Here is a 13,237-nt window from a genome sequence, read left to right as displayed (position 1 = left end):
GAAATCAAAGTTCAGAACAAGACTGACATTTAAATGACTCCAGAAGAGTGAACCTAAGTGGCTACACTCCACCATACTTCTGCCTCTCTTGTCGATTCCATGCAGTGCCAGTCATCTGACTAACTGAAAAACACATCACACATGCAACTGGACATGTGAATACTCTTGTGAAGTGAAACAGTGGCATGGAACAAAATGACAAATGAATGTCATATTTGTGTATTTGGAATTGCACTGTTTTTCTTGACAGCATTCATGTTTTAATTCAATAGTGTGAAATGCACTAGAAAATGCATACAGACATACAAAATGCACTTGCAAGTGAACTAAATATTTTTTGTGATGTTTTAATGCAAAATGTGAGTTGTGGACACCAACATTTTGTAAATGTTCAGGCAAAACAAGCGTATTCAGTTTGTTTGGGTTGAAATAAGCTGTGAGAATAAATGTTAAAAAACATGAGTAGATCTCAGCCATTTTCATTTTGTAAAATTAGCTCTTAGGGGAAAAAAGGTTGGAGATCCCAAATATATATACTAGGACAGATACAACATTGGAAAACCTGTAAGTGAGACATCTAAGATGTAAAAAATTAATAGACCTCTTCAGGCTAAAATTCATTTAGCAAGAGAAGAGAACAATGTATAGCCAAGATCTTTGTATAAGATAACTGTCCAACAAAGTCTTTTGAAGTTTCTGATAATTTTAAATTCACAAAAGGATTTTTAATGAAAAGTAGACTTGTTTTGTATTATTCTCTGTTTAGATGATAGTGCTCTTTCACTATTAGCTTCTTTATAATATAGTAATATTTCATATAACATGAACTATATTAGTAAGGAAAATAATAACATTTTTCCATCAAGAGTTACAGTTTAACATTTGTCTGCTGCTTATTTAATTTAATTTTGTTGTGCTATGCAAGATGGTTTAGCTGGCAGAACACAAATTTGTATTGTTTCTCATGAGAATTATTACGTGAAAAAAGTCTCACATTTGTCAGAGTGCATTTCTTGGTTCCAAATCTAGTTTTAAATATACACTGTCAAGGTGTCAGCTGGGCATAGTCAAAGTGTTCTATAACGGACTTCCTACACCAGATACTACTGATTTTTCTACAATTGCATGTACATACTGTGTATTTCAATATTCTTCCTGAACCGCTAATTAAATAAATTACATTAGCTCTATTAAAGACATAATTACAGTATGCAGTATGCATAAACTGAAAGCAAGGTCACAAAATAGTAGGGTTATCTACACATGCATTGTAAGTGTATCTCTTTGCCTGAGGTGACTCTAATAGGTGCCATGGATGTATTGGTGATATCAGCTTTAATGTTGACCTACACAGAAAATCTCTCAAGGTCAGTTTGCTGACTTTATTGAAGTGTAAGATTTATAGTAGCCCTAGTACATGAGCTATTTTGCTATATTAGTTATTTTGCTCCAGGTCGTTCATATCTTGGTAGAAATCTCCCCATTCATCCTAAACTCAGTTTCTTTGAATCTTAAAAATTATTTTTCAGTATTATTGTAATGACATGAAAATCGTGCACATAATATCTCATACTGAAACTCCTACTCTTTTTACTTTTAGATGGCTACGGACCATTTCAATTATCTTATTCTTAAATAAGCAAGACATGCTTGCTGAGAAGGTTTTAGCAGGAAAGTCCAGAATTGAAGACTATTTTCCAGAATACGAACGATATACTGTTCCAGATGATGGTAATTTCCATTTTTATCTCATTTATGAAATCACCTTAATTTAATGCATTCATTTAAAATTTTATGTTCAGTACTCAGTAAAGTACTTACTCAGAGTAAAATAATACAAGATCATTTTGGATTACTTGAATTTACGAGTTATATTTTATTTTAATCCTCAACAGCAACACCAGATCCTGGTGAAGACCCAAAGGTGACAAGAGCAAAGTTTTTCATCCGTGATGAGTTTCTTGTAAGTCTTTCATTAGATTTTTCACCTGTTCAACAGCGTATTTCTCAAAGGGTATACCAATTTACATCAAGCATATGGAAGACTATCATATTGATCAGTATTGGTTAGATATAGAAAGTTTAGTTTCATTCTCAATGTGTAGTATGTTAATATTGTTACAAAGCATAAGATGCTGATTTGGTTTTTACAGATACATTTCTATTTTCTATATAGATCTAATCAAGAAATAGTGTTTGAATCTAACAAAATTATGTTTTAGTTGATAATTTTCTCCAATTAATGTAAAATGTATTTCCCAGTGAGGTGAAAACAAGGTTGCAAAATGGTAAGAGTTATTGAGTGAGATGGTTTGTAGCTCATTCAACAAGAAGGAAGTGTACACAATGAGTGCTGAAAGACATTGGCCCTCCTAATGCTCAAAATGTAATTGTCCATAGTAATGAATGATATCTATGATTAAATTAAAATTGTAATCTTCTCTCTCTCTCTCTCTCTCTCTCTCTCTCTATATATATATATATATATATATATATATATATATATATATATATATATATATATATATATATATATATATATACTCTTAACCTACTTTAAATCTAATTTAAAATTATTTTATGTTTGGCATCATTCTTATCAGAATTTATCGAACTCTAATGTGATGTTGTTAGATTTCCATCCATTATCCAACCCGCTATATCCTAACTACAGGGTCACGGGGGTCTGCTGGAGCCAATCCCAGACAACACAGGGCGCAAGGCAGGAAACAAACCCCAGGCAGGGCGCCAGCCCACCACAGATGTTGTTAGATTTTCAGATTCTTATTCCATTTTTAAATTATAAACTAAAAAATATCAAGAACTCAACGTTCCACGAGACGAGACTTAACCAAGAGATTTAACCATGCCCAGGGATGGAAATAAAAGACAAAGAGTAGGACAACTGCTGTACAGGCCTTTAAATGTTTGAAGCATCGCGCAAGATGCAGATCATGCGGCACTGCGGCAGCAGCAGCAAGCCAGAGCTGATCAAGCAAAGACGAGGTAAAAAAAAAAAAAAACTGTATTTGTCTCCCATGGTATCACCATTTAAGAGACGGTTTTGGAGGAGTGACAAGTCTCCTTGGGGTGCATTCAGTTCCCTTCTTCACATCTTGAGTGGCAGACTGGCCACAACTGGGGGTTGGACACCAAAGGTGCCAGGGGGCTTGCCCCCTAGTATGCTGTTTCTAGAGTAATCATCAGTACTTCACTGATGAAATTTATTTTTAAATAAATATCAAATGTTTCACATATGTTTTTTTTAAGGGGTCATGATTTCTCAAATTGCAAACACATATAATTTATGTTGCTTGGTGACATAAAACAGTACTGGTTTGTGTTATAGTGGGTGTGAGCATGAGTGTGGCCCAGCAATCACCTGCAATCCTGTTAATGGTTGATACCTGCTTTGTATCTTTTGTTTTAATTTATACTAATAAAAGGCAAAGCCCTCACTGACTGACTGACTCACTCATCACTAATTCTCCAACTTCCCGTGTAGGTAGAAGGCTGAAATTTGGCAGGTTCATTCCTTACAGGTTACCTACAAAAGTTAAGCAGGTTTTAAATTTTAAATTCTACATGTAACAGTCATAATTGAATCCTACTTACATACATATATACGTCCATAGCCTGCAGCTCGGTTACCGTGTGAGGCGGCGTTGCGTCCCCCATCACCATGCCTCCCACATAGTTGGCTGCCTGCCTATATTGAGTCCCCCATCCCCACGCCTCCGACGCAATTGACTGCCTGCCCATATAAGGCCGTCTGTCGCTCCGGTCTCTTCATTCCCTTCTTTGCTTCGCCACGGTATTCACGTCTCCCTGCTGATAACTGCAGCCTTTTTATTTAATCCACGGCTTCTCCGCTGTTTTATTGTTCGTTTTTTACGATGCAAAGTTATCGATGAAGGCGGTAGTATGATTACAACACTTGACAGATGCCGAATGTTACTTCAACACAAGTTCAGTAAATACTAACGTAATTGAAACTCAAACCGATTATGACAGCAGCAATCCAAGCTGTGAGAAAACAGTAAAAAGGAGGCGTTTCAGATATCGTGGTACATTTTCTGATGCAGCTAGATGGAAACAACTTTGTGACGCAAATAAAGCCACCAAATGCTCGCTAAAATAAATCCACACGTTAATAGACATGCTGACGCTAAATACTCGCAGGCACATCCACAACTTAATGGAGACGCTGCCGCTAAATACTCTCAGGCAAATACACAAGTTCATAGAGACACTGCCGCTAAATACTCACAGGCAATTCCACAACTTAATACCGGGAATGCCTGTTAAACATCTTAGATTCACAAGTAACAATTCAGGTAGTGAACACTTCGATGAATGAAACCTGTTATCTTTACAACGGTTGACAAACAAGGAATGTAACTTGAACACAACACGTCCTCCAAATACAAACCTGATTGAAAGAAATAATGATAATCAAATCCTTGATGACAGCAACACTCAAAACAGTGACAAAACAATTACATTGACAATCATGTTACATTATTTTTAAAATGTTTTTTTCATAACTTATTTAACACACTACTTCTCCGCTGTGAAGCACGGGTATTTTGCTAGTTAAATAATATAAGACATTATATTAAAGATAGATGATTGCAGCTCACATTTTAAAAATTAGTAAGAAAGCCTTTTTCAAGCAGAACTGCTAAAGATACCAGTGATATCGCCCATTTAAACATGTAAAGATACACAACAGTTAGTTAGTTTGATTTAACTTTTACCTTCAGCAAAATTCTGATATTAAAAGCATATTGTATAATGTGAATAAAAGTATGATGATTGACCACTTTATGAAGTACACCTTACCTTCTCAATTTAGTTTATTGCTTTATAGTGCACTTTACTGTGTGCAGGCTCACAGCACTGTAGTTTACTAATTGTATTATGTATACAAATAAAGATACAGGTTTCTTTAAACACACAGTAAATCACAGAAGTTCCAAACTGATTAACATACGTAGAACCCAACAAAGCATGTTCATTAATATTACCCTTGAGCTGTGGCCAGTTGACAAAGGAGGAGAGAAAAACAAAAACTCCAGTCAGCACCATCCGTGGAGAAAATAAACCTCTAAGGGGTTGTCAGTCAGTTACAAAGACTAGTCAAACACAGTCACAGTCCTTGAGTCATAGGCCAACTTGCTGACCACTGCATTATGGGCATTCTATAGTACAGTATATGTCTGTGATGTGCTTTTATATGATGTCAAAATATCTTCTTATTCTGATTTCAAATCTCCCAGTATGTCAGGTGTCATTCTCACTGGCAGAATAAACTATTTAAGATTAGTAAGTAAATGTTATTTATATAGCATTTTCCAGGAACAAATGTAAGGAAGTGCTTTATAAACAGTCATCACAGATACAATAAAGTGAGTCAATAAATTAAAAACCAGGAATGAAATGCATAGACGTATACCATAAAACTTTAGCAACATCCAAAAGTAAACTAAACAAACTAAAATCAAGAGTAATATGCATAGGCGTGCACAATAAAACCTGATAACACACAAAAGTAAACAAATCCAGACCACGAGAAAATACATAAGCTTTCACAGTAAAACTAAGTAATGTTTATTAAAGTGGATTTGATCACATTAAAACCAGGGAAAAAATGCATAGATATGCACAATAAAACACAGTACAATTACACAAAGGCAAGCTTGAATAAGAGGGCCTTAAGCTTCTTTGTAAAAATTTCCACATTGTGGACCACAGCCTCAAACACAAAATTTCCTTTAGTCCTAAATCTGGTGCAAAGGTTAGCTAACAGACCTTAATGAGAAGATCTCAAAGACCTGGATATTATATAAGGACACAGAAGCTCAGTAATATCGGTAGAAGTTTGATCATCTAGCACTCTAAAAGTGAGAACCAGGATTTTAAAATCAACACTAGGAAGAGAAACAGAATAGAGAATGGTTAGGAATGGTTCAGAATTATTGTAATAGATACGATATTGTAGTAAATCTTCAGTTTCAGTTTAAAAACTGAGACTGAAGGGCATCCCTTATATTAGAAGGTGGGTCTCACCACAGCTTTGGGGCACTATAGCTTAAAGCTTGACGATTTTTCTCCTCCCCGTCCCCTCCCCCATGTTAGTTTTTTAAATCTTTGTAATCTTTAGCAAGCTGGCAAATTGAGATCTCATTGCACACTCTGGTTTGTAATAGGTTTAGGGAGATGAGCAAGGCCTTGACAAATTTCAGCTTTTTACATAAGAGGGAATACATTGAAATCCACTCTAAGCTTAACAGGAAGCCAGTGTAAAGAGTAAAGAATAGGAAGATGTGTGGTCTTACTTTGTAGTTCTTCTGTAGTAATAAATCTTACATCGAATTAATTGAAAGTTGTATAAACAGAGTTTTGAGGTGCCTGTGAATAACACATTGCAGTAGTCAGTCCTACTAGAAATAATTTATAAATTGATTTCTCAGGGCCCTCCATATTTAGAAACATTTATAGATTTACAGTATTTTAAGCAGGTAATAAACTGTTTTAGAGGGGTGTGTGTTTTAAAATAAATTCTGGTGTCAAAGATAATGCAAATGTATTGACATATTCCTGGAACTATTCTTGAGCTTTTCTAACTTTGTATTGTGGAGCATTATACTGCTGAAAATGGTCATTAACACATGGAGACACAAAGGATGCACCTGATTGGCCACAATTTTCAGATATCCTGTAGCATTTAAATACATATGTTATTCTATTCATATCATGGGCATGAACTGCTCCCTTCTCTCCTGACAATTCTTGTGATGTTGGATTCCAGGACCGTGATCATAAGGCATTCTGACTTGAGTTTTGCCCCTATCTAATCCAACCTTCCATTATGGTATCCTGGCTGGGGAACAACTCCATCTGCATCCTGGGCAGGACACCCAATTATCTCTTGTGGCATCTACTACTGTTACTACCAAGAGGCCATTTTTAATCATCCATGAACTTGTATCAGCAGAAACAAGTATTTATATCTCCATTTTTTTCAGTTCCTCAGTGCTTGTGTCCTATAGCCCACAGCAACAACACCTTCATGCTATTCACTTTCAAGTACATCTTGGCTGGGTTGTTAGCAAAATGACAAAAAAAGTAGAAAAGTAATTTATTGCCTTAGTCATCTCTCATCACTATAGTTATGCTTATACCAGTTATCTTTTTTACTCTGCTTAGATATACAGCTGATATAAGATTCTTGATGTTAGGTCGTCTTTTATCTGTGGTCTTTCTCTGATCACAAGTCTTACATTATCAACATATTTATTGGATAGTGTACAACTCTCGATATACCTGTGATACTGTTGTGCATGAAAATCATAACAGGGTTTCTGTTCCTGATGGCTGATATCCGCCACCATATGTACATATGTAAAATTTTAGCTTTAACCATTCTTTCTCTGTATTGCATTTACACATAAACTGTTGGTGGCAGCCAGTTTAAAAGGTTTTACTATATAACATAGGTTACTGATTTTTTTTTTTTAAACAACTTCAGGTGGAAATTGAAAAAGAAAGACACAGCTATTAGACTGCAGCTTTTTAATGCAGCTGTCTTTAGATTACAGGTTGCAAATAAGTAGAAATGTTATTTCTTTTAAGAAGAACATTTTAAGGGCTAAGAAACACTGGTGCAAACCCTGTAGAACTGTTACTATTCTTTCTGAAAAAAATACTTCAAGCAGGAATGGATAATAACTTTATAAATTAAAAGAAAATCAGTACTGCTTACATAACAAAGAATAATCATTAACTAACAGGAAAATCTAGTGCCAAGGTTGTGATTGACTACAGCTATAGAGTAACCTATGTTTCACAGTTAGTTAGTTAACAGTTTCCTGTTCTCTATTTTTAAAAAAAAAAACTGAGTAATTTTAGTGTATTTTCAAATTCCTCATCATGCAGTACACCTCACCAGCATGGGGACAGGATTCAGGAACAGTTTTAATCTGAATGATGTCAATTATTATGAAAACATAAGAAATTTGACAAACAAGATGAGACCATTTAGTCCATTAAGCTTGTTTGTTTAGGTAATAACTCAGATGCTAATCTTAGCCCTGTTCAGCTGAGACACTAACTTAGAATTTAGAAAACAGCTTACCCTATATAAAATTGACAGTTTTAGTCCCACTCAGTAATGTATGATGTAAAATTACTGTAATTAATGCCATTATAATGCATATTCAGTTTTAACATTGTCACAGCTGTTTACCTAAATTGTAGGAGGCGATCAATCAGAATAGTATTTAAATGTCTTCATCCATGATTTGTGGAAATGTGGAATAAAGAAATGTCCTCTTCATGCCCAACCTCATTTCACGATGTGAATCTTACCATATTTTCCTATATTAAAGAGCAAATAATTGTGCCCCTATTAATGAGTTTTAAAGGTTTAGCTCATAGATATGTATGTTTTGTTGTAGTTTTTTTCTCATTAAGAGGTGCAGCTGTGTTACAATTTAATACAGGAATTCCCAGAGCCTACAAAAAAACTCGTAGATCCGTCCCACCTTAAATCGCTTCTCACCTCTCCATCAGCATCGTTTGTCCTTTAAATGTGTTGATAAGCAGCAAGCAGTCTGCTATCACATCCCCCACCGGCACACAGTTTTCTCAGCTCAAGTCTGTTTACCTGCGTGTCAGTTGCTTGGAGTTGTATAGAGTGAGAAGTCAAGCAAAATCAAATCTTTCATAAACAGTATATCGTTATTTGGAACACATGCATTTCATGTGTGTTCCGTGTCTACAACAATCTATGTACAGTGAACACATCATTATAAAATAAATGTTTTTCATGTTTTATAATTGACAAAATGTAAATATGAAGTTTATAATGTGTGAAGCCTGAAGTCCAAATATCAAAGAAATACTTTCACAGAAAGTACAAATATAACAGAACAAGTGCGCTTCTATTCAAAAATATAACTGCAGAAAAACAACATGCGTTAGGGTGCGACAGTGACATACATTTACTATGACTGCTTCAGTGGCGCAACGGTATCAACTGTAGGCTGGTAATCAAACCTTCACGGGTTCGATCCCTGACAACTCTGTATTGAGAAATAAGCTGCTTTTATTCTTACTATTTTAGAATAAAAACATACAGTGGTGTGAAAAACTATTTGCCCCTTCCTGATTTCTTATTCTTTTGCATGTTTGTCACACAAAATGTTTCTGATCATCAAACACATTTAACCATTAGTCAAATATAACACAAGTAAACACAAAATGCAGTTTTTAAATGATGGTTTTATTATTTAGGGAGAAAAAATCCAAACCTACATGGCCCTGTGTGAAAAAGTAATTGCCCCTTGTTAAAAATAACCTAACTGTGGTGTATCACACCTGAGTTCAATTTCGTAGCCACCCCAGGCCTGATTACTGCCACACCTGTTTCAATCAAGAAATCACTTAAATAGGAGCTGCCTGACACAGAGAAGTAGACCAAAAGCACCTCAAAAGCTAGACATCATGCCAAGATCCAAAGAAATTCAGGAACAAATGAGAACAGAAGTAATTGAGATCTATCAGTCTGGTAAAGGTTATAAAGCCATTTCTAAAGCTTTGGGACTCCAGCGAACCACAGTGAGAGCCATTATCCACAAATGGCAAAAACATGGAACAGTGGTGAACCTTCCCAGGAGTGGCCGCCGACCAAAATTACCCCAAGAGCGCAGAGGCGACTCATCCGAGAGGTCACAAAGACCCCAGGACAACGTCTAAAGAACTGCAGGCCTCACTTGCCTCAATTAAGGTCAGTGTTCACGACTCCACCATAAGAAAGAGACTGGGCAAAACGGCCTGCATGGCAGATTTCCAAGACGCAAAACCACTGTTAAGCAAAAGAACATTAGGGCTCGTCTCAATTTTGCTAAGAAACATCTCAATGATTGCCAAGACTTTTGGGAAAATACCTTGTGGACTGATGAGACAAAAGTTGAACTTTTGGAAGGCAAATGTCCGTTACATCTGGCGTAAAAGGAACACAGCATTTCAGAAAAGAACATCATACCAACAGTAAAATATGGTGGTGGTAGTGTGATGGTCTGGGGTTGTTTTGCTGCTTCAGGACCTGGAAGGCTTGCTGTGATAGATGGAACCATGAATTCTACTGTCTACCAAAAATCCTGAAGGAGAATGTCCGCCATCTGTTCGTCAACTCAAGCTGAAGCGATCTTGGGTGCTGCAACAGGACAATGACCCAAAACACACCAGCAAATCCACCTCTGAATGGCTGAAGAAAAACAAAATGAAGACTTTGGAGTGGCCTAGTCAAAGTCCTGACCTGAATCCAATTGAGATGCTATGGCATGACCTTAAAAAGGCGGTTCATGCTAGAAAACCCTCAAATAAAGCTGAATTACAACAATTCTGCAAAGATGAGTGGGCCAAAATTCCTCCAGAGCGCTGTAAAAGACTCATTGCAAGTTATCGCAAACGCTTGATTGCAGTTATTGCTGCTAAGGGTGGCCCAACCAGTTATTAGGTTCAGGGGCAATTACTTTTTCACACAGGGCCATGTAGGTTTGGATTTTTTCTCCCTAAATAATAAAACCATCATTTAAAAACTGCATTTTGTGTTTACTTGTGTTATATTTGACTAATGGTTAAATGTGTTTGATGATCAGAAACATTTTGTGTGACAAACATGCAAAAGAATAAGAAATCAGGAAGGGGCAAATAGTTTTTCACACTACATTAGATTTCAGTCTGTAACAGCCGGTGTAAATGCATGATACTTGTAAAGGTTAGCTTTTTTTTTTTTTTTAATTCTCTGGTAATTCTAGTTTTAACAAACAGCAACAGTACTGCAGCCATTAGCACTAATAACTCCTGATTTTACAAAAATGTCTGTAAGTTTGCTGTTTTTAATGCTGATAATGTTTAACTGAAATATAAATTCTGTTCCCTGGATGTTGACCTTTTTATGATAATCTTGTTCGTAGTTCTCCATATGCAATATCAGAAGTATGTTATTTTTGAAATCAAACCTGTAACACAGATTACTAGGCATAATTTTTTTTAATGTTTCATGTTGATGCTTTAAATTTAAAGAGGCGTTTCAGGGTATATTGAGAGGTCATCATAAAAGTTACATGTAAAATTGAAAAGATTTTTTTCCAAGCAATGTATGGAAAAAAATACACCCAGCAAATGTATATGTATTTCATATGTAACAATTGTTTGCTGTATAGTTTAACCTTCCATAACAAGGTAGACAAATTATCAAGTTATAATTATGTTTGTGCTTTTTTTCTGGTTAACAGAAAAATTAAATCCAAAATGTAGGTTTGTGTAGTTTGTATCAAAATGGTAACTTGACTTTTTTTATTCCTTTTTGCAGAGGATCAGCACAGCAAGTGGGGACGGCAGACACTACTGCTACCCTCATTTCACATGTGCAGTAGACACAGAAAACATTCGCAGAGTGTTCAACGATTGTCGAGACATTATTCAGAGAATGCATCTGCGCCAGTATGAACTGTTATGATCAGGAACAGCTTGGAACCTGTGGTTTTAAATTCCTTGTTCCTCTTTCTATAACTGTCCCACACAGGGTGAAAGAATACCAGTGAAGCGAGTGTCAGATCTTTTTTGTCTTTTACTTTCATTGTAAATCTAACACCCACCAAAGCCATTGAAGTGTGAAATATGGGCTTGTTCCTTTGATTTTGTCATTCCCATAATTGGGTAGATACAAAATTAATTGTAATAGCTTTATTTTGTGTTGTTTTATTTTCTTAGGCCATTGATTACTTCTGTCTTTTGTTCTTTTTTGTATTGGATCTGTTCCTGCTCATTTTAAAGCAAGTTATGTCAAGAGAGTCATATGTTAATCTTTAGATGGCACATGATCTGTCCCTGTGTGGGCTATTTTTCTTTTCTTTTTTTCTTTTAAACACTGAAGAGTACTTGATGGGGAAAAATGATATAATGCACTTTGCATCAGGTTACTAAATAATGTTGAGGAAGTATATACACAATGTAGCAGCACCACAATATTTATTATTCTGTCACAGTTTTTAGCGTTCCGAGTTGCAGGTCGACTGAGAAATAACTGACCTCCTCTTTTAAGCCGTTTAAAGGCACAGAAGTAGAATAGATAAAAGAGGCATGGTAAGAAGAGAAGCAATTATTTTCTGGGGTCTTAGAGGCTAAAAGTCTCTGCACACCTTTGAACAGCAGCTGCTTTCAGCCTATTGTGTTTAGGAAGAAACCTACCACACTCATTAATGTTTTTTGTTCTGTCCATAAATGATCGTGTTAGATTAGATCATTTTTGGACAGTGGTCCTCCCTTTATGTGTATATACATATATATATATATATATATATATATATATATATATATATATATATATATATATATATATATATATATGTATATATATATACATGCACATGCACATACGTATATTTACACACACGTGTTTGTGTTCATTTATGCGCGTGGGTATATATAATTTACACACGCACATCAACACAATTATATATGTATATATACAAAAATTCTATAATAAATGTGTGTATGTGTGTGTATATATATATATATATATATATATATATATATATATATATATATATAAGGAATAAGGATTTTGTTTTGTTTTATTGCTGGTTTATTATCTTGTACAGACTGTAAAATGTAATATTATTTTGTACAACTTTATTGAAAAAATACTTGTAGAAGATCTTTGTGCCTTGATTATGGCTGTACCTGTAAAATGAGCTAAGATGTAAGTATGTTTTTGATTGCGCTGTACAGCTTGATGTCAACCCAGTGTGCAGTAATTGCTGCAGACTGGGACTTTATCTGTAGAAATTAGATTTTTTTTTTTTTCTGGTTTATAAAAAAGGAAATGCTTTTTCGTAAAATCCTGTATAATTATGCAAATTAACCACTTACCTACAGTGATGACCAGATGTTGCAACAACATGCCTTTTTTCTTTTTTTTTTTTTCTTTCATTCTTAGCTTTAAAACATTGGAATCCATTCTAAGTGTCCAAATTGCAACCTGGCGTTGTTTAAATAGGATCCAACTTTTTGATGATAAGATGATGTGTGTATGCGCAGTGTGCATGAAACTGTATGTATGTGTGTATGCAAGTTAGTGCATATATATTTACAAATGCACAAATGTATGAATATATAAAAATGATATATATGTAAAAGTATATGTGTACATATATGAAGGTAT

At 35.1% G+C, this 13,237-nt stretch overlaps 1 protein-coding gene across 3 annotated transcripts in view; it reads left to right on the top strand.

Annotated features, from left to right (window-relative positions):
• The window catches only part of gnal (guanine nucleotide binding protein (G protein), alpha activating activity polypeptide, olfactory type), a 331,272-nt gene extending 318,930 nt beyond the window's left edge, over positions 1–12,342 (top strand). For all 3 annotated transcript variants that reach the window (XM_039754752.1, XM_039754754.1, XM_039754755.1), the window contains 3 exons: positions 1,601–1,731; positions 1,896–1,963; positions 11,384–12,342. In XM_039754752.1, the coding sequence (XP_039610686.1) occupies positions 1,601–1,731; positions 1,896–1,963; positions 11,384–11,530 (346 nt within the window). In that variant the 3' untranslated portion in view covers positions 11,531–12,342. The remainder of the gene's footprint in view (positions 1–1,600; positions 1,732–1,895; positions 1,964–11,383) is intronic.
• The last annotated feature ends 895 nt before the right edge of the window (positions 12,343–13,237 follow it).

The sequence above is a fragment of the Polypterus senegalus genome, chromosome 5 (genome assembly GCF_016835505.1).
Source record: "Polypterus senegalus isolate Bchr_013 chromosome 5, ASM1683550v1, whole genome shotgun sequence".
NCBI classification, from domain to species: domain Eukaryota; kingdom Metazoa; phylum Chordata; class Cladistia; order Polypteriformes; family Polypteridae; genus Polypterus; species Polypterus senegalus.
Note: the sequence above shows the minus strand (reverse complement) of the source record. Positions and strands in the feature narration are given on the sequence as shown.